This window comes from Sus scrofa, chromosome 14, assembly GCF_000003025.6.
Source record: "Sus scrofa isolate TJ Tabasco breed Duroc chromosome 14, Sscrofa11.1, whole genome shotgun sequence".
Taxonomy (NCBI): Eukaryota; Metazoa; Chordata; class Mammalia; order Artiodactyla; family Suidae; genus Sus; species Sus scrofa.
In genome coordinates, this window is record NC_010456.5 from 107,189,988 (window position 1) to 107,212,606 (window position 22,619).

At 42.5% G+C, this 22,619-nt stretch overlaps 1 protein-coding gene across 2 annotated transcripts in view; it reads right to left on the reverse strand.

Annotated features, from left to right (window-relative positions):
- The window catches only part of ALDH18A1 (aldehyde dehydrogenase 18 family member A1), a 47,312-nt gene that overhangs the window by 15,926 nt on the left and 8,767 nt on the right, over positions 1-22,619 (reverse strand). The window contains exons 3-13 of one of the 2 annotated variants that reach the window (XM_001927529.6): positions 21,585-21,799; positions 17,125-17,274; positions 16,915-17,019; positions 13,696-13,854; positions 13,196-13,286; positions 9,233-9,357; positions 8,339-8,483; positions 7,340-7,413; positions 6,101-6,194; positions 2,867-3,087; positions 399-536 (exon numbers count right to left, since the gene is read on the reverse strand). In XM_001927529.6, coding sequence (XP_001927564.2) covers positions 399-536; positions 2,867-3,087; positions 6,101-6,194; positions 7,340-7,413; positions 8,339-8,483; positions 9,233-9,357; positions 13,196-13,286; positions 13,696-13,854; positions 16,915-17,019; positions 17,125-17,274; positions 21,585-21,799 — 1,517 coding nt within the window. The remainder of the gene's footprint in view (positions 1-398; positions 537-2,866; positions 3,088-6,100; positions 6,195-7,339; positions 7,414-8,338; positions 8,484-9,232; positions 9,358-13,195; positions 13,287-13,695; positions 13,855-16,914; positions 17,020-17,124; positions 17,275-21,584; positions 21,800-22,619) is intronic. The other variant, XM_005671336.3, reaches the window with a different exon arrangement.

A 22,619-nucleotide genomic window follows, 5' to 3' on the forward strand; every position in this document is an offset into this window, starting at 1 on the left:
GCATGACCTCATACTTGCAAGCTGCATGATGGTTTACGACAAACCTTCAGAAAATGTACTTTTTCTGACTTGGCCTAAATCACTGCCAGTAAATAGAACCCAGGCTTCACACTGCTACTGTGACCTAAAGAATAAAGGGCTAAAAGTTGTTGTTGTAAGTCAATGATGCCAGGACACCAGCTGTATGAGAGAGGACTTCCTGAGCCACTCAAGGTCCATCTGGGCCAAGGCAGCCCTTGGAGTTTCCAAAGTCAGCAGGCACACAGGACCTGCTGCTGCTCCAATCCATCCTGTCTGTACAAGCAGCTTGACCTTATGTGGCATTCACTTTGCTTCAAACACCCAAAGGCCTGACCTGGTTCCTCTGGGCCTAACTTGGCTCATTCCCAGGGACCTACCAGCTGTACAGCCTCCTTGACTCCATGGATGGAGAGGGCCTCCTGTGTCAGGAGATGAAGAATCCGGTTGCTGTGTGAAGCCTCCTTCCCTCCTTTGAGTAACAAGCCATTACCACTTGCAATAGCCAAGGCTGCCACCTACAGATCAAAGAAGAGAGCAGTGAACCAAAACAAAAAGCAGTTAAGAGTAATGGTAACATTAGCACTCACTAAGCACATTCTCTGTGCCAAGCACTGTGTTAATCACTTTGTAAGGCCTCCTATATTTAATCTTCACAATATTCCAGTAAATTAAGTACCTATTTTACCCCTTGCTTTATGGTTTTTTGTTTTCTTTTGTTTTGTTTTTTGCTTTTTAGGGCTGCACCCAAGGCATATGGAGCTTCCCAGACTAAGGGTCAAATTGGAGCTGTAGCTGCTGGTGTACACAACAGCCACAGAAACATGGGATCCGAGCTGCATCTGCGACCTACAACCACAGCTCACAGCAACGCTGGATCCTTAACCCATTGAGACAGGCCAAGGATCGAACCCACAACCTTATGGATCCTAGTCAGGTTGGTTAACCACTGAGCCACGAAGGGAACTCCTCCCTTGCTTTATGAATAAGGACAATGATGCCCAGAGAAATTGGTGATTCCCCTGAATCACACAGCTTATAAATGGAAGGGCTGCGATCCTTAACTTCAGAGCCAAAGCACCAGATCTTAAGAACTATACTGTACAGCTTCCTTAGCACCATTACAGAGTAACCTGAGTTAAGTGGCTAGGGTCACATGGGTCCTTCACTCCTCTGGCCATAGTGGCCCCCTGACTCAGGCTGAGGCTGGACAGGATCTCTGGCCACATCCTACCCTGGCCCTGTCACTGTTTTAGAGCTCCAATGCCTAGTGTGAAACCTGGAAGGACCAGAGCTGCCAGCCCCTGGACAGCTGTGGCAGAGACCGCTGGGAAGAAGCACAAACCTGTCTTGGGAGGAAGGAGCAGATCACCCAGGAGGAGGGTTAGTTGCCCTCTTACAGCAAAGAATCATGACACTGGCCTGATCATCCAAGGCCTGAAGATGAACTTTCTAAATGCTCTTGGGATGAACAAAAATCTTTTTGTAACACAACCAAAGAAACTTTTTACTAAAAAAACTTGCTTGAAAATGTTAATCTCCAGATTAATAGTTCTCAATCCTTCATTTCTGTTGCTCATGAGCCCCTTGCAAAAATTATGTAAAGGTTTCCCAGATAAATGCACAAACACACAGCATTCTGCACATAACTTTTAGGATTCATGGATTCTGTGATGCCATCCAAGGTTAAGATCCCAGGTGAGAAACCTCGGCTGTAATGGCCTAAAAAAGAAACTTTTTTCCTTGTGAACTATTTGCTAGTATGGATGAAAGGTAGCAGAGAAATTTCACAGACACAGCCTGAAGAGAGACTCAGGAGCCACTTCTACCAGATGAGAGGAGTTGTACAGTATCTCTGAGGCTTCTCTGAGACAAATATGTGGCCAGAAGGAGGCAGTGTGACAGCACTATCCAGGGGCTGAGGACAGACCCCAATAGTATGGGAGTCCCTTGGTGGACCAGCTGGTCTTAGGTCATGTCAGGCAGTAGCCTCCACGAAGCATATGAAACTCCCATTGTCACCCATGCCCTAAAGAGGTACTGGTTTTCAGTTTGTTTTAAAACAGGGAATCTCTCTTTGAGACTTTGGGGCTAGTGCAAAGAAAGAGCTGCTATCATCCTAATGGACAGTCCAGCAGAGAACCGGTTCCAGATTCCCAGAAGAGAGTTTAGGGCAATGAGCAAGGTAACCTCTAACGGCACCTTATATTTCACAGCAGGGCTGCCTGGCAAGCCGTTTGCCACATGGTTTCTTCACATTAGCCTGTGATTTGTTAGATTCCTTAAAGGGAGTTGCACACTAGTTTCCATCAATTAATAAAAGTTCTTTTTCCTAAGAGATGTACCTACAAGAAGCCATCTGTGACACTGATAATAAATGTGTCTTTTTCACATGGATGAAGCCAGCTGTTAGATGAATGAGCCTATAGTAGGCTAGCGGGGACCCAGTGGCCAGGGAACAAAGTGCTCCAGCGAGCGAGGACATACGGAAATGTGCTCCTGCATCATGACACAGGAGGTTCATCTGGGCTCAAGGCCCAGCCCCATCCTTACAAATGTCACAGGAATATTAACTTCAGTAAGCTTCAGTTTCTTCAACTGTAAAATGGACACATGAATTACCTACTTTAGAATTATTGGAAGAATAAAAAACATAAAATGCCTTGAGAGCAACCTGAGAATAAAGTCTCAAAAATTATATCTGGGGAGGAAAGGGAGGGAAGGAGGCAGGGAGAGAGGATGGAAGGGAAAGAAGAAAGAAAGATATCTTTGGGTGGTTTATCTCGAGTCCTGAAAAGATGCACTTCCTCCAATTCCCCCAGCCCAATGGCAGGAGTTAGTCACACACCTGAGGTAGGCAGTCAGGGCGAGACTCAAAGATGACCAGTAACACTCCAATTGGGACAGTCACTTGTTCTAGTTCCAAGTTTTTGGCAATTCGGGTCCGGCGCAAAACCCGCCCCACGCTGTCCTGTGAGGAGGCTGCAATCTGCCGCAGACCGATGGCCAGGCTGTTCAGTTTAGACGTGGATAGGCTCAAACGTTTCAGCAGAGGAGCTGCAAGTCTTCCTGAAGAGGCAGGAAGGATACATGATGAAGCAGGAAATCTGGGCAGGCTACGGCTGTTTTATTGAACATGCGGCACAGTGTCAGGAACAGACACAGAACTTAGGGAGTCTTGGGGAGACAATAATCCATTCATATCGCCTTTCTGAGAAAGGGCAGTTTGGCAGCAGACATCATCATGTGAAGGTGTGGACACCCACACCCTTTATGCCAGTAATTTCAGTTTCAGAAACTTACCATTTGCATGAGCAAACTTACATGTAGTAGATACTCAGCATGGCATTTTTATAAAAGTAGGAAACTGCATTCTACCTATAGATTCAGACAATGGGCAACAATGCAGTTATTATAAATAAATATCTATATTTACCAATATGAAAAGCGGTCCAGGATATAGTTTGTGAACAAGGCGAAACTATAAAAGTAGGAATGCCATGATCCCATCTCACACTGTGAATACATGAGCACAGGGAGATACCAGAAAACATCAGAAACAGTGACGATCTCTGCCTACCTTTCTGAGTTATTTTAACTTTTTATAATGAGTGAATTACTTTTATAATTGGAAGCAATAAAGATGTTTTCTTTTTAAATAAAAACAGAGAATTACGGCAGGTTTACATATAGAATTTTTCTTAAAATTTAACTGTGTATGCATGGTATGATTATCTCTCTCTCTACAAACGCACACACTCATATATACACCTGTACAGGTAGATACACTCAGGAAAATCATTTGGAATCACACATCACAAATCATAACTAAGGTTCATGTTGAATGAGATTATGAAAAATTTCCCCTTCTTTTTTATAGTCATAACCACCATGATAAAATAATAAAAAGATTTCTACTTTGGAGGGGAGGAACCAACCCTATATTAGGAAAAATATACACAATCATTTTCTCAACAAATTATATCAGGAGTTCCTGTTGTGGCACAGTGGAAACGAATCCGACTAGGAACCATGAGGTTTCAGGTTAGATCCCTGGCCTCGCTCAGTGGGTTAAGGATCCAGCGATGCCATAAGCTATGGTGTAGGTTGCAGATGCAGTTTGTATTTAGCATTGCTGTGGCTGTGGTGTAGGCCGGTCCCTGTAGCTCTATCTAGATCCCTAGCCTGGGAACCTCTGTATGCCATGGGTGCAGCCCTAAAAAGACAAAAGACCAAAAAAAAAATATATATATATATATATATATACACACAGATAGATATAGATACATATCAATTTAACTGATTTTCTCCACTTCTCCCATGCGCTAAAAATAAAATTTTAATTATAGTGCATGTTTAATGTTATACTCTGGTTTTTTACCTCCTAATGCATGCAAATCTTCCATGTTGCAAAAATTATTTTAAGTACTATTAAATATTCCATTGAGTTGATAAAGTTTAATGAACATGACCGCACTTATGTTAATCAGACACTCAGGTTGTTTCTAGTTTTCAATAGGATAATCTTGCTCAAAGAATCTTTACATACAGAGCTGTTTTCTCCTCTTGCAATCTTTTCTTGGTATAGATTTCCTGAAATGGGCTCATGGAATCAAAGGCAATTACCATGCTCATGTATACTCAAGACTTTGTTCTAGAGCCATGTGTGTCCTCATGGATTCCCAGAGAGAGGTAACTGGGATCAGAGGTCAGAGTTCTGGCAATAACTAGGTGTGTGACCTTAAGCAACAGCTTTAACACCTGTGGGTCTTAATTCTTTTACTTTAGTGAACTGGAAAAGATGTCAATAAAGATTTCTTCCATTTCTGAAAATTTATTTTGTGGCTTTTCAGTACTGCGAAAATTCAAAAGATCAAATGCAAAGTCTAAAGGAAGTTCCAAGGCAATGTCTCAAAAACGTTTTCAGGAAAGAAAATGATGTTGATAAGCCATGGAAGGTTTCTTTAAAGGGAAAACCACTAATCTAGATGTTTAATTTGGGGCACATTTATTTAAGAAAAAAGGAAATGTAAAAAATCCCCATAAAATCAACCCCTATTATTTTAGGGTGGAAAAGACAGAGAACTAAGGAAAAGGAGAGAAAGCATGAGGGCCCACCTGATTCCCTTGGTACTTAGTTGTTAGCAATGTGAGCTGGGCCATCTCACTGACTCTAGCTCAAGGGCATTTCTGGAGGGCAGACTACATACTGCTTAAGGAACTAAAAGATAAACTATCTTTCATTACAGGATGCAAAACTATCTCTGCAACTATTTTATACGCACTGTCCAGGCTGTATGGTTTTAGGCACATAACAATTTCTCGGTGCTTCAGTTTTTTCCCTCTAAAAAATAGAGATAATAAAATGGTAGCTACCACATAGGTACCATGTTGTAAAGATAAAATGAGATCTTGCCTGTTAATCCCTTAACACAATGCCCAGCAACAATGAAGGCCTCAGTAAATGTTAGCTGCTATTAGCTGCATATCTGAAATAGTGAAGTCCTCAATCTTTATTTTTTGTCTTGAAATTAACACAGTAGCCAGAGATTGTGACCTAGAGGGAACGGAAAAAGCCCCTCTGGGCTTGTACTAGAATATCTGGGAAAGGGGTGGAGGCAGTATGTATAGTTTAAAAAATCCCAAAGAATATCAGCTACCAACCTTCAATAAAAATGATGCATAATATATAATTTCTCCTATAACAATCCTGACTTCAGGCAGATGATGATAGAAGAATTACTAGTAAGAGGAGTTCCCGTTGTGGCTCAGTGGTTAACAAACCCAACTAGCATCCATGAGGATGTGGGTTTGATCCCTGTCCTCGCTTAGTGGGTTAAGGATCCGGTGTTGCCAAGAGCTGTGGTGTAGGTTGCAGACTCAGCTTGGATCCCATGTTGCTATGGCTGTAGCATAGGCTGGTGGCTACAGCCCCAATTCAACCCCTAGCCTGGGAACCTCCATATGCCTCAGGTGTGGCCCTAAAAAGACCAAAAAAAAAGAAAAAGTATTACTGGTACAACACAGAACAAAAACCAAAACAAACTCCTCCACAACACTGACTAAACTGCCTGGTCTTTACCCTCTGCCTCCTCCATGTCCTTTTTGTTGGCTAACAGGATCTCATCTCGCTGGTCCGTCAACAAATCAGCCAGATGATAGATAATCTCTGCTCTCTAGGAAAAAAGGGGAAAACATTAAAACAAATAAGCAAACATGTTAACCCATGACGAGTGCACACCACACTTTTAAACCTACTCTTCTGAGTGGGCCAGGCCTTGCTCCTAAATCCAAGGTCACCAATGACTGCAATCCCTTTACTTCAGTCATTCATTTCCCACCAGTGCTCCTCTCATTTTTCCTTCCTCTTTCACTACCATCTCCCCTGTTTCTCCTTACTTCACTTCCTCTATTACCACTCTTGATGCTGATGATTAGTAAATCTTAATCTTGTAGCGGGGAGAGGGCATGATGAATTATTCAATTTGCTCATGAGACAGGGGCCAGCACTTTGAATCAGTATACTATACACATCTCCACCTATTTAATAGCACTAGCCGTATAGCTGATTTCTCAGGTAAGTTTCTGTATCTAGCTTTTCTTTTTTGGCCAGTATACATTAAATGAATTCAGTCAAAGGGGAAAAACCCTGTCCTGGATGGTGGAGGATACCTCAACCTGTACCCATCTAGATTAGGAAATGTGGCAAATTAGAGTAGTAATTACTGAAGGAGTAAAAGAAGCTAGGTCCTCCTGGGCTTCTCCTTCTCTCCTTGTAGTTATTTTAAATTTACTCTTTCCTTCTCAGGCCAAAGTACTCCCCAGAAGAAATTTATATACATCACTTTCAAATCCAGCCCTAACACCATGACCCTTAGGAAGCAGCCCCCTGCTTCCCCTCAACCTCTTTGAATTCACTGTGTCTGCCACTTCAACTGACTGATTCACTGTGATCAGGGCAGGGCTATGACTACAGCTGATAGGTAAGCTAGGTGACTTGGACAGCTTCGGGTAAGTAACTTCCCTACACTTCTACGCCCACTATGTGGCAGGATCTGGGAGCCTCTTTGGTTTCATGATTTTCATGTTGCTTTCTATTAACATCATAGGGATGCAAAGCTACCTTAGGCCTCAGCTTATAAAAGACAAAAGGGAAAGTGAAATTTAGAACAAGAAAAAAGGCAGAGCAAATATGAATCAGGCTTGTAACTCGGATCTAACTCTGTGGGATCTGAGGAATAAATGGGGAAACAGCAGGCTTAACTGAGCATTAAACCTCACAGTCTGACTCACTCTGAAAACTATGACCTAGGGTTATTACCTGCTCAGGTTCCAAAGTGGCCAACATCCTTCCTCCTGATCGAGCCATTTCCCCTTGCTGTTCCACGGTAGGGCCTGCAAGAACATTTGTCAACATCAGCTTAAGGTCAGCTTACGCCCCCTCACTATCCGCTCGTGCACGGGCTCCTTGCAGGTACAGAGCACAAGCGCAGGGTCTTGGTGTGCCTGTTTCACATCCAGAGATCACTCTGAACAATAGAATGGCAGAACAGCATACCGATTAACTCAGACAAAAAAACGAGAACCTGCCTGCATCTTCGGGGCGGACAATATGTTTTCTGGAGTTCTTGGCTTATACTTCCTAATGTGTTTGCATTTCCTGTTTCTTTCTTTTGCTTTTTAGGGCTGCACCCTCGGCATATGGAGGTTCCCAGGCTATGGGTCAAATCAGAGCTGTAGCTGCCGGCCTATGCCACAGCAATGTGGATCCAAGCTGTGTCTGCAACCTAAGTGATGGCTCAGGGCAACACAGGATCCTCAACCCACTGAGCAAGGACAGGGATCGAACCCGTGTCCTCATGGATACTAGTCAGGTTCTTAACCCACTGAGCCACAACGGGAACTCCTAATGTGTTTGCATTTCTGAATGTAGATTATAAAGCAATTCTATCTTTGTACACACCTGGAAGAGCAAATACCATATCTTACGCATCTTTGCATCTGTAAGTGTTCATTAGTACCTGGCATCCAGCATGGGCCTAGCAAACATTTCTTGAGAAAAATGGATGTTTATACTTTAACTTAGTGATTTTAGAGAGAATAGGAGGCCTAGTTATGCAGGTTAGATGAATTTTACAAAAGCAAAGTAGAATCCAATTTTGCAAGTAGTGTCCAGAACAATAGCATATTTTATACCATCAGCACATTAATTTTGTGAGTTACTCCCAGAGGGAAAGCTCCCTCTTCAGCCCCATCTAGGCCACCACAGAGTCACTAGCTACCATCCACAGACCATGGGATTCTATGAAGAACTGCTTACCTGCAGGCTTTACTTCAGAAAAGAAGGTGCCAACCTTCTTTCCCTCCACGATGTCTGTGATGACGTGCCCAGACACCTTTGGGTGGGTCCCATTGGCAATGACCACAGACGTGCCACCTTGCAAAGCCCAGAGGGCTGCTTTCACCTAGGGAGAGATCAGATCCATGGATGAAATTCAGACCTTGGCAAGATCTAGTCACCTGCACTTCAAACATGCTAAAACATAGACAATACAATGGGATATTGAGCAATTTAAGTACCCGCAGGAATATTTTCAATAGCTCAGGAGCTCTGAAGACTTGCTCAGCCTACACACTCTTCCCAGCCCAACTCTGGCATGTGTTGTCTAAAGATGAACCAACCTGTCCTCTGTGTTCCCCATGTTTTCTCTAAGACTCTCTAGTACTGGGACACATGACTTTTGCATTTGACTAACTGTGCCTCAACTTAGTGTCCAGCCTGCTGTTTGATCAGAATCTGACCCTGAGTGTTCTGAGCTTTTGTAAGCGGACTTCATATGCTCATCTCTGCCACTGCTACACATGATGCTGCGCCTGAAGGGCATAACTTCTAAGAACAATTAACGGGAGAGAATTTTTTGAAAGATTTCCTCAAGAAATATTTGAGCTCTAATATTAACACTTAGGACTTAAGAAGTATGCAAAATATATAGACCTTGCCCTTGAGGAATTTATAATATGAACATATTCTTTATATATTATTAATAAAAATACAAAGACATGACTAAATGTAGGTACACAACGCACATGAAATCTGTATTTAGATACATGCATCTTTAAGTATGTATGTGCGTCAGCCCTCAAACAATTACAAAAGTAAGAAGGATAAAATTGTAACTGTTAGTTATAGGCAGTAAAGGCACCGGATTCTTACCTTGGCTTCCATGCCACCCATTCCCACTCTGGACTTGGTTCCAAATGTTACAGACTGCTGATCTCCAGGATAAAATATATCAATGAGCTTTGCATCATCTGACCCTGGGGGGCTGTCAAAGAGGCCTAAAAAGTAGATACAAGTTGGTAATGCTGTTTAACAGAAGTGAGTATCCCACATGACAGACCTCCCTGGGGACCTGCCAACCACTCTGTACTTGCCTCATCCAAATATATCCTACTATTCCACCAGCACCAACCAGAAAAGAAGTCAGGGGATTTGTGGAGTCTGCTCACACTAAAGACAACTCCAGGTGGATGCACCTTACATACTTTTATTACCTTGCCTAATGAACAAATGATTGACAGAATCAGGGCATGGCCATACCCTTGGTACTAAATTTACCGATCCTGCCTGTAGTCTAAAGGGAAGCTGTCCTCCCCTTTGCTATTGCTACTTATAATGCTTGAACCTTAAGGAAGCAACTGAAAAAGATGAGTGGCTTTTGCAGAAATAGTGCAGCTGCCATATACTGTTTAATGTGAGGGTTTCCAAGGGCATGAAATATGAAAGAGATTCTCGTGAGCTCTCACAGTACCCTTTGAAACAGTCACATTATACTCCCCGCATTATGGGTAAGGCTTTGTGACTTGTTAGGCCAAGTCAGCAGAAGAGCACATGACTCTTGGCATTCAGTCTGGATTTGTCACCACAAAGCCTATGTTCCCTTTATAACTGAGTAGAATGACGTAAGTGTTACATGAAGTGTTACATGTGTATCATTCAAAATTAAAAATTCTCAATTTCACTTTGAAAAAGAGTGGTCTGAGCCTTGGAAGGGGAAGGAGAAAATGGAGTCACATCAGCGTCTAATGGAGACACAGGGAGGAACTGCTGCGGGTCGGGGACTGGCTGAAGGATATTTAGGCAGTGATGTTTTTGATTTCAAGTTACTGCTTTTCCTGTGTTAAAATACACTCCACTGCCCCATTATTCCAAATCTTTAACACAACCTTGTCAAGAGCATCCTCTCTAGGAGGGTAACGGAATCAGAGCAGTGAGGACATAGTGTCCAAGGCACAACAAGCAGTGCAAACCACAAGCAGCAATTGCATGGAGGGAGAAGTAACCTTTCACAACCCCTGTTCACCTCAACTCAGAACCCCACAGCTCGTGGGGTTGACAGCTGGGGTGAACTGTGCCATGATATTGTTAGTATGAGCAAGGTTGGACAATTCTAAGCCAAACCTTCTCCAGAGACTCAGAGGAGTTCCTAGTATTCTGATATTCTGCCTACTCTTCTTTTTCTTTACAGCAGCATCTGAAACTCACCAAGAGCACATATAAAATTCTGATATTGTTCTGGAGTTCCCACTATGGCAGTGGATTAAGGATCCAGTGTTGCTGCAGCTGTGGCATAGGTCACAGCGGCATTTTGGATTTGATCACTTCCCCAGGAACGTCCATATGCCATGGGTGCAGCAAAAAAATAAAATAAAATCTGGTGATGTTCTAAAAATCAATATTCAGTAGATAACTAACCAGAGTTAAGAGCACAAGTCTGCCAAAGACCAGTTTTGGTGTCTGAAGCTACCTTATATGGAAGTTCCTAGGAGTCAAATTGGAGCTGCAGCTGTTGGCTTATGCCACAGCCACAGCAAAGGTAGGATCTGAGCCGTGTCTGCAACCTACACCATAACTCACAGTGACTCCAGATCCTTAACCCACTGAGCGGCGCCAGGGATCGAGCCTGAATCCTCATGGATACTAGCCGGATTCATTACTGCTGAGCCACAACAGGAACCCCCATATTGGGTTTTATGTATTGATCTCTCAAACTCATAACCTTTGCTATGCTAGATAGTACAGGTGAAAGGAAGAGTACATTTTTTAACCAAAAAGATTTAGATTTGAAACCAGCCTCTGCCAAGTACTAGCTATGTGACTCTGAATATACCATTTAACTAATGTGAACTTGATTTTTAATTTCTTTTTTTTTTTTTTTTTTTGTCTTTTTGTCTTTTGTCTTTTGTTGTTGTTGTTGCTATTTCTTGGGCTGCTCCCACAGCACATGGAGGTTCCCAGGCTAGGAGTTGAATCGGAGCTGTAGCCACCGGCCTACACCAGAGCCACGGCAACGCGGGATCCGAGCCGCGTCTGCAACCTACACCACAGCTCACGGCAACGCCGGATCCTTAACCCACTGAGCAAGGGCAGGGACCGAACCCGCAACCCCATGGTTCCTAGTCGGATTCGCCAACCACTGCGCCACGACGGGAACTCCTCGATTTTTAATTTCTTCATCTGAATAATGGACTAACCTAGCTACTTTGCAGAGTTGCTATAAGGACTGAATAAACTGACATTTATAAAAGCATCTAGCACAGTATGTGAACACAGAAGTTTAATAAAAATCTGGTAATTAACTGAAATGCCTTCTTTTCCAGAAAGGCTTATTCTTACCCAAACTTAGCTGTTCCTACTCTGAGATTTCAAATTTATCATGAATAAACATGGTACCAAGACTTCTTACAGGTAAAGATACTGACATATAAGTATGATATCTCTGACTTTCCACATGGGCAGAAGACAGATCAATTCACCTGTACCCTCCCCTGCCTCCACCAGGCAGCCCCTGCCCCTCCCCACTGCTGTCAGAGTATAAAACTGGAGAACAAGTCCTGCCACATTAACTTGCCTTGGTTGTGGGTAGGGAACAAAACCGTTTTTCTAACCTCCTGGGAATGTAATGGAGGACTTTGGAGATCCTATAAGTTTGGCTTATTTTAGACACAGCTACCATATTCCTTATGGGTCAGAATGTAAAATGGGAATAGCTCAACAAAGTGAGAAGAGTAAATGCAGAGCCTAGTTGGAGCCAAGAGGGGCCCCTCCACGAGGAAGAGGAAAGCAGAGAGGAATAAGAGGAGCAAAGAACACGGCAGTCATGCAGCCTGGATTTTCTGCAGTGGCTCCAATTAAAATAATCTGTCTCGTGATTTACAATAAAAATGGAAAGTGATCAAGAACACAGTGAGATTATCACTTTACACTCACTAGAATGGCTAAAATCAAAAAGGGAGACACCAAGAGGGAAGTGCTGGATAAGATGTGGAGAAACTGGAACCCTCATACACCACCAGGCAAATGTAAAATGGGCAGCTGCTTGGGAGAGCAGTCTGCTTCTTCAAAAGGCTACACATGTGATCCAGCAATTCAACTCCTAAGTAAAAGCAAAAGCATGTCCACAACAAAACTTGTGCACGAATGTTCAAAGCAGCATTAGTCATAACAGCTTAAATGTCTATCAGCTGATGAGTGGGTAAATAAAATCTAGTATATCTATATAGAGAATATTACTTGGCAATAAAAATTATGAAGTACTGATATGTACTATTAATAGCAGTGAACCTTGAAAACATTATGTTAAGTGAAAGAAGTCAGTCATGCAGGATCACATATTGTACAATTACATTTATATCAGATGTAATAAGAACAGGCAAATCAATAGTGAAGGTAGATAAAGAAGTTCCCAAGGGCTAGAGAGTTTCAGGGGACGTGAGTGACTGCAAATGGATATGGGGTTTCTTGTTGGGGTGATTAAAAAAATGTTCTAAATTGTGGTAAGGGTTGAACAATTGTATGAATGTACTAAAAATCAGTGAACTGTACATTTAAATAGATGAACTCTATGTTATGTAAATTATACCTTTATAAAGCTGTTATAAAAAACAAAACTAAAGTGCCTGGAAATAACAACATTTCAGCATTCCAATGACATCTCCCAGACTCCCCCACCTTCTTTACAATCATAAAACCCTTTTCAGACCATATGGCGCAGAAAATAATGGTCTATGGTAAAAAAAAAAAAAAAAAAAAAAAAATCAGAAACACTCCAACAAACAGAGAAACTCATATGCTCACACATACAGTTGTGATAAAAAGAAAAGGCATTATTTATACCTTCGACATCTGAAAGAACAATCAAAAGGTCAGTTTTCATTTCCACGGCTAGACGGGCAGCCAGGCTATCATTATCCTTAACACTAATAACCTAAAATGCAATTAGAAGTTGAGAGTCAGAGAGCTATACAGTTCAAAAAGAACTCCATAGAAGTACTCAGCTAGGCTCTGGCAGGCAAAATTAGCGACACAGAGTACATGCATGACAGCTCTTGCAGGCCCCTCTAGTCTTCAAGACACCATGCCTACTGGCAACCCCCCTTCCATCCACTGACACACACAAGCCATGCTCACAGCACCACCTTAAATCACTACTGCACCTCATCTGGTTGAATGAAACCCCCTGACTTCAGAAGAGCTTATGCAGCCGCTGCTCCGGGACGCCAGCTTCTCTCCCATTTCTCCGTCTTGTTTATGCGCAACGTCCAGTGTTAGTACATGCAGCATAGCGTGCCATTAGTGTCTACAGCATGCTCAACCCTCAGGAATACTTTACCCACATTTACCCCCTGGAGATCACTATTGGGCTCTGCTGGGGGGACGACAGCATCATTTGTGTTGACGATGGGGACAATGTTCATTCGGAGGAGCTCATGAAGTGTCCCATTGAGGTTCCGGCGCTTCTGCTCATCGTGGAAATCCAAATTGGTCACCAAAATCTAAATGAATTAAAAAGATTGAAAATGCAGGAGAGAGGATAATGATGAAATTCCCAGGAACAGCATCTAAAGGGTGCTATGAGTAAAAGAGTTAAACTTCAGGCTTCTAGAATACCATATAGATCAGAATGGAATACACATCTTTGTGGGCTTTTTTTGGACTTTTTTTTTTGGTGTGTGTGTTGGGGGCACACCTGCAGCACATGGAAGTTCCCAGGCTAGGGGTCAAATCAGAGTTGCAGCTGCTGGTCTACGCCACAGCAATAGTAATGCGGGATCCTTAACCCACTGAGCAAGGCCAGGGATCGAACCCGCATCCTCATGGATACTAGTCGGGTTCTTAACCCACTAAGTCACAACACGAATTCCAGGAAAGATATCTTTGGATATTTATCTAATTCTTTTGTAGGATGGGAAAAAAGTTAAAATCACTTGGAAGATTTATTTTAGGGTGCTAAAGACCTGAAAAAGTACTTTAACCAGAGAGCTACCAAATAACATCCATTTACAAAATTAAGAAAATGGGAGTTCCGGAGTTCCCATCGTGGCGCAGTGGTTAATGAATCTGACTGAGAACCATGAGGTTGTGGGTTTGGTCCCTGCCCTTGCTCAGTGGGTTAAGGACCCGGTGTTGATGTGAGCTGTGGTGTAGGTTGCAGACGCGGCTCGGATCCCGAGTTGCTGTGGCTCTGGCATAGGCCGGTGGCTACAGCTCCGACTGGACCCCTAGCCTGGGAACCTCATTAGGCTGAGGGAGCGGCCCAAGAAATAGCAAAAAGACAAAAAAAAAAAAAATGGGAGTTCCCGTTGTGGTGCAGTGGAAATGAATCTGACTAGGAACCATGAGGTTTCGGGTTCGATCCTTGGCCTTGCTCAGTGGGTTAAGGATCTGGCATTGCTGTGAGCTGTGGTATAGGCTGCAAATGTGGCTTGGATCCTGCAATGCTGTGGCTGTGGCATAGGCCAGCAGCTGTAGCTCTGACTGGATCCATAGCCTGGGAACCTCCATATGCTGCAGGTACGGCCCTAAAAAGTAAAAATAAATAAATCAATAAAAATAAAAAATAAACCTTAAAAAAATTTAAGAAAATGAATGTATATACTTTAGAGGGTATTAGGGAGAGTAACCACTGCTATGAATTTCTAAAATATCTTTATATTCCAGTATCTGACTCAAACTTTGGCCATACACAGTAAGTGCTGAAATGTGGTGAGCAAGTGAATGAATGGCTACTCTGCTTGCAAAGTGGATTAAACAAAATGGAATAGGGCTGAGTTGTCCTTATTCTCATAAAAATGTTGGTGGAGTGGGGTAGATCACGACTGCCTTTTAGTGCTACAGGAAACAGACCTAGATCAAAGGTGAACATATAAATTCTGGTCCTGGTGGTGAAAGGTCAAACAATAAAAGTAAGCACGTGTGTGTGGAGAGGCAAGCAGGAGATACAAAGGTCCAGTGAAAAGACCTGTTGCTCAAACAGTTTAACAAATAAGAAGCAAGAGACAAAAGACCAGAGAGACAAAAGTATGTGTTAGGAGAAGGGCAATCTCTTAGGATGCAAGTCAATTTCATTTCTCTGAAGAAAAAAATAAACTGTTGTCCTTGTTTAAGTCTTTAATCTGACAAACAACTTATGGGAGATTTTCAAAAGCCCCTGATAATAGCCTTCAAAACAGGATTACAGAAGAAACTAAGGAACCAGAGGATGAAGTACAAAGGGCAAAAACCTCCTATAGATCAGATCATAGGGAATGCAAAGGTGTGACAGAGAAGGGGCCCGAGGATGGATGTGTGCTGGAAACTGGAGGCACAGAGTTCTTTCACATCAATATTAGTAAAAAAAAAAAAACAAAAAACAAAGCTAATGCACAATATTACTAACGATACTTTCACTAAAACAAACTAAAAACCTCAAAAAGAATCATACTTGAGAAAAAAATAAAACGAAAGTATAGCTTCTAGACCTAAGTTTCTTCACCTAGCTCCAGGCACCTAAAAAAAAAAAAAAAAAAAAAAAAATTTAAAGACCAAAATTGCCACAGAACTGTGGAGAAAAGAACTGAGAATACAATGACAGAAACTGAGGTTTCCAGTGCATTTGCGTAACAGAAAAAAAAAAATCTAAAATTACAGTGAGTGGGGTTTCAGCCACAGGCCAACAGGTGGGCAAGTCCATGCCTGTTTCAGCTCCCTTGCTCAAGGACACTCTGGTACAATACCAGAACACCACTGTGGATAACGACTGTGAAAATGATGGACAAACAGAAGTGATAGGAAACACAAGAGCCAAATCTAATAGGATGTATATGTAAAATCATCTGTATATAATAATATCTGTGTAAATAGTAGGATCAGAGGCAGCAAAGGAATTTGAAAATAACTTGGGGAGCTCTATTTTTTTTTTAAAGAAATAATGTAGAAAGAATGTTCTAGAATATTTAGGGGGTAACCACTAAAATTTTTTAAGTTCCGTGAGGACTGGAACATGGCTGATTCGTTCACCAAAGTACCCTCAATGTGTAACAGACTCCTTGGTACACCACAGGTGCTCAACAAACATTTGCTATATGAATTAAAACCACCACCATTTCCCTTTAATGCTTAGTAGATATCCATCATATGAGACAACATGGTGCAAAGAGAAACAAGCCCCCTGAAGTCACGGAAGCCAATCAAATGAAGACATCTAAAAACCTTTTTATTTTTAGGAGAAGCATCAGTACTTGTAGTAGTCCTAAGAGTTATTAGCATAATAACAAGAGCTAATACTGAGAGAGTACTGTGTACCCTACACTGTATCAAATGCTTTTCATATATTTTCTCATTGAACTCTCAAAAACTCTCTGTGGTAGGCACTGATAATATCCCCATTTTTCAGATGAGGAAATGGAGCCATAAAAGGTTAGACTTAAAGACTTTCTCCAGATCTCCCAACTAGCAAGTGGTGAAGCTGAGACTGTATCCTGCCAGTCTGGCTCCAGATTCCTGCTCATAATCACCTTGCTCCACCGGAATTACCCTCATAGGTCCCACAGCCTCTGGGAAGGTCAGCCTCTCACCTGCGCAGCACAGATGCTATACTGGGTAAACATGGCTTCATATAAGGCCATCAGCCCACTCTGTCCAGCAGCTGCACAGGCTCGGGCTTCTAAGACTGGAATTGCCTGTAACACACCAACAGACAAAATGTGGGAAGGAGGTTTGGGAGTGAGGGAAGGAGGCTTGAGGGCCCTGTCACAGGGGCTGGGGACTGGGGAATCAGCACTCACCATCTCCTTCAGCTGGTTCTGCCCTGAGTGTAGGGCCTGCCGCACACTCTGAGACAGCAGGATCTCATGGCGTAAGCGTTGCTTGCCAAAGGCTACGGCTCCACTGGTCACCAGCATCATCTCTCGTCCTTGATTCTGCAGCACTGACACCTGACAATGGGGAAGGAAAAGGCCTAAGTCCCTGTAATGTCTCCTTCCTCTCATCACAAGAGATTCAGGAAGGTTGGTCTAATGAGTGGATCCCAAACACTGGTTTACAGATCAACACTGGACTGGCTCTGAAAGAATCATTCAAGTTGTTGGGTAAAAAGAGTCTTACATGCTTCCTCAAATCTGATAAGTAGGTAGCAGATAGAAAAGAAAAGGTTTTGTTTTGTTTTTTAGTGAGGCAAGTCTGTTTTAGAGAGAAGACAAATGTAGAGAAAGCACAGGCAGGCTCTGAGGGCTGGTTGGGGGGAGGGTAGGTGGAGAGGGAGAGAGACAGAGACAGACAGAAAGAGTAAGAAAGAAAACTAGAAGTTTTTAATAAGGGGATTCTGGCTGTAGCCGCTTTGGCATCCACAGGACTTGCAGGTACCTGGAGGATTCCATAACGCAGAAGCCTACTTGTTTCAGGAAATAAAGCTGGAACACAAGTCTGGAGCCCGCAACTGCAGCATACACTTAGCAGATGACTTCTTGAGTTCTAAGGAATGACCTGGGGGAGATGCAGCTATTTTGGGGGCAGGTCTGATTCTCATGAGTTGCCTCCGGCTAGACCAGGGAGAGATACGGACCCTGTTCTGCTGTCTGCCTGGAACCAGATGTGGTCACTTTGTTTCCCACCTAGGACAGATTCACATGAAAGAATCAAAGATTCAATATTCCTATCTGTCTGTACCTCCTGGAACCCAGAAACAGCTCTGATACGCCATGACCTAAAAAAAAAAAATACCCTTTTATCATAGAAAATGTCATATTTAACCAAAGTGGTAAGAATAAAATTATAAATCCCCACGTACTCATCACCCAGCTTCAACAACCATCTCTCACGGCCATTTCTCATTCTCCAGTATTCCTTTTATAGCGCCCACCACTGTTTTAATACAAATCCCAGGCTCCAGACACATTATTTCACCTGTAAAGATTTCAGAAAGTAATTGCTAAAATGCAAGGTATATGCATATATCTACAAAACCATTATATCTGAAACATTTCAGTAATTCCCTAATATCAAATAGCCAGTGTTCACATTGCTCCAATTTTTTTCAACTTGTTCAAACTGAGATACAAATTAAGCCCACATATTGCAATTAGTTGAAATGTCTTTTAATTCACCTTTAATCATCAGTTTCCCCTCCATAATTTTTCCCCTTATAATTTTTTGTTAAAGAAACTAGGTTATTTGTCCTTTGGGGTTTCTCAGCCTTGACTTTCCTGCTTGTGTCCCTGTGGTGTAGTTTAATGCTGTACTCTACTTCCTGTAAAACTGCTGTTTGGAGGCTTGATTTTTTTGTCAGTAATTTTTTAATAGGTCATGGTGTCCATCAAGGGGGACATAAAATAAAAACCTGGCTGCTTTTCTTTTTGTGATAATAGCAGCTACATCATGACAATCATCATCAAGACCTATAAAGTACTTATATTCTCATTAATTCAGTTCTTTCTTTTTTTCTTTTTTGGCTGCACCCATGGCACTGCAGTGACAACACTGCATCCTTAATCCTCTACACCACAAGGGAACTCCCACTTCTTTATTTATAGGCTACAATACTTCAGTAAAAGAAAACGTTCATTCATTATTTAGTTACCTTGAGGTACAGTTTGTAGGTGAAAGGCAGCACAAATGTGTCTCTTTCCCTTTGTTTGTTTCCTAAATACTGAGTAGTTTCTCTAGAATTTTTCAAAGATGACCAATATTTTTTAAGTATCATTGTGATTCATGGATTTCAACATATTTCATGTGTTTAAATTCAGTGCAATAATTACTGATGTTCAGATATTCCCATCTTTGGCCACTGGAAGCCATTTTAAGTCAGCTCCTGAATCCACCTAGGGGATCAGATGCCTGGGACAAGAGAGCTGACTCTATATACTAGTACTACTCCGATCTAGAAAACCCTTCCTTGAGGTCCATGGGTAGCCCTAGAAGGAGAGCTGGTGACCTAAGCAAACCATTACCAGGTTCTCCCCAGTTTTCATCAAGTTTCTCTTCTGCTCAAATCTTCAATCTGCCTTGAGATCAAACCCCAATTCCTCCTCCTGGTTTCAAAGCCCTGCCTAATGGAATGATCCACTTTATTTCCCACTCTCCCTGATGAGATCACCACCATTGCTTTCAAGTTTGCCTCCTCCCTGGATCACCAGCATGCGGTACTCATTCCTGCTTTGGTCTCCTGTCTGGCGTCTACTTGGACAGCCTCTCACTCCCCAGAACCACTGGGCTGCACATTCAAGAGGCACCATTCACAGTGTGCACTTAGCAGCATGGAGCATTTCCCCTCTGCTGGTGCAAATCCTACAAGCACCAGGCCCACCCTGAGTCCCAGCTCTCCTACAAAGTCCTAAGAAATGACTTCTCTCATTTGACTTTTCTATCTCTAAACCTGTCAGTCACTGTCATTTGGGCCTCTCATTTGGGTATTACCTGCCTTGAACAATTACCTAATTATTCTGGGAGTCCCAAGCGCAGGGACATATTTGACCTGCAGGGCATAGTTTGCCAATCCCTGACCAAAAAGTCAAAAACCAGAACTCCAGGAGTTCCCGTCGTGGCGCAGTGGTTAACGAATCGACTAGGAACCATGAGGTTGCGGGTTTGGTCCCTGCCCTTGCTCAGTGGGTTAAGGATCCGGCATTGCCGTGAGCTGTGGTGTAGGTTGCAGATGCGGCTCGGATCCCGCATTGCCGTGGCTCTGGCGTAGGCCGGTGGCTACAGCTCCGATTCGACCCCTAGCCTGGGAACCTCCATATGCCGTGGGAGCGGCCCCAAAGAAATGGCAAAAAGACAAAAAAAAAAAAAAAAAAAAACAACAAAACCAGAACTCCAGTTATCCTGAAGATAAAGCTAGAACCTTTCCATTCTAGCTGTAACTCAGCTCAATCTTCCATAACCATATTTTGTTTTTAAAAAACAGTGTTTCTGAAGAGTTGGTATTAGAAAACTGCTAACCTAAAACTTGATAGAATTTTCTTCATATATTTAAGACTACATGGCCTACAGAGTCTTACATATTTAGTATCTGGCCTTTTACAGGAAAGGTTTGGTAATCCCTGCTCTTGGAAAAGATAAGGGTAGTGGAATTTTTGATGTGATGTTTAAAGTCCAAAACTCCTGTACCGACCCCCCCAAGGAGTTTTTTTTAACTGATAAACTATCAGTGGCCAGCCTGGTTTGACCACATGGGTAGTGGGGCATAAAATTCCCACTGAAAATTTCTACTTTAAGTCTTTCCAAAGCTAAGATTCCCTGCACAGATCTCTTGGTGATTCAGTCTGGAGACAAAGTGTGGTCCTTGTGTGAGTAAAGATGCTGGGGGACTTGTATGTAGGATGTCTCTCAGACCCCCAAGGCTTGCTTCCTTCTCTCTTGGAGCCTTGCATCCCTTTGCCTTGACATGAAAGCCTGCCATGGACATTCTCTGTGGAGTCCGGGGAACCCTTTTAAATATGTGAACTTGGGAAATTTATGCAATGATAGCTCATTTTTATCTCAAGATTACTGGGCTAACTTAAAAAGATAAAGCCCAGCAAAACAGGAAAAAAAAAATCTCAATATTTACACAAACCCATCTGGTGACTCAACCCTGACTACATATGAATAACCTGGGGAACTTTAAAAATACAGATGCTGGAGTTTCTGCTATGGCTCAGCAGAAAGAACTCTCACTGGTATCCATGAGGAGACAGGTTTGATCTGTGGCCTTGCTCAGTGAGTTAAGGATCCGGTGTTGCCCTGAGCTGTGATGTAGGTCACAGATGCAGCTGGGATCTGGCACTGTTGTGGCTGATGGTGTAGGCTACAGCTCTGATTGGACCCCTAGCCTGGGAACCTCCATATGCCATGGGTGCAGCCCTAAAAAGACAAAAAACAAACAAACAAAACACCAGATGCTTGAGTCCCATATAGCAGAGACACTTAATAAAGGATTGAGTGCGAAGTCCTTAATAAAGGATTTCCAAGTCCCTCGGGCGATTCTAGCGCACAGCCAGGATGAAGAATCACTGACATATACAGTTCCTTATCATTAAGAAGTCTGGGGGATGAAAGGTATGAAATCAATTCCACTCCTTGACACCCCCTTTGCTTGCCCAGGGATGCCATCTCCCAGTGGCATCTTCATCAGGAAAGAAGTTTTCAGACTGGGTAAATCTACTGTACTCAAATCAAGATTATTTTTTACAAGCTGAGAAACCTGAAATAAGAGCTTGAAAAGCCGACTTTGTTTTAGATCAGCTGAATTTTCCATCTTGGCAATTACCTGCTCAACAATAGATGCCAGGCGCCCCAGTGCCAGGCCACATTCGTCCCCTCGGGTCACCACGGCACTTCCGAGTTTCACCACGATTCTCTTGGCATGCTTCAGCTCACTGCGGTGGGCAAAAGACTTGCCATGTGTACGACTGAGGGGAACAGTGATAAAGGGAATGTTGCTCCAAGAACGAACATGTCTGATGGCCGAAGGCTGGATGTGACCTGCAGCCCCCAGAGTCAAATGCAAGGGAAAAAAAAGAGAAATAACACAATATAATTTCTCAGTAAAAGATGAATGCATAATAGTAAGGAGTTCAGCCACCAAAAAAGAGCTTTATCATTCTTAACTGAGTAAAATCAGTATATAAAAGCCATGTACAGCATGTTTTATTCCAGTATTATGTAGAGTTTATGCCCAGTACACTGGTACACTCAAATACTGCTGGTGGAAAGTTTAAACGAAGCAATCTTTCCTGAAGATGCACTGACAAAATATATCAAAAGCCTTAAAAATGTTCACATCTTTGATCCAGCTATTCCATGTTCAGAAATTTATTCTAAGGAACTAATCAGAGGTGGCGACAAAGAGATTTATCGGAAGGCTATTCATCAGTGTTATTTAAAACAAGGAAAATCAGAAAGAGTAAATGCCCAAGAATTTTTCAATAACATAGGTAAATGCTCATATGTTTCACATACATGTTTAAATTCATAGAAAAAGATAAAGAAAACAAATCCAGTGACTGCTGATCACTTACCAATTTACCTAATCAATTACCAATCACCTACCCCTACCCCTAACCCAAACCCAATTAACCCTTCTAGGAATTTCCTTAAAAAAGAAAAGTGCTTCCTGGGACTAGAACCCACAGCTGCCTAATATCAAGCTGCCATTAGCCACATCCATTTGTGTCAATTCATGGCTATTATTTACTCCTAGACAAAAAAAAATCAAGGTTCAGGTCAGAGCTCCCCATAGTTACTCTCTATATAGAACCAATCTGCCTCTTAGAATCACTTCTCATCCTATGTTGTTACCTAC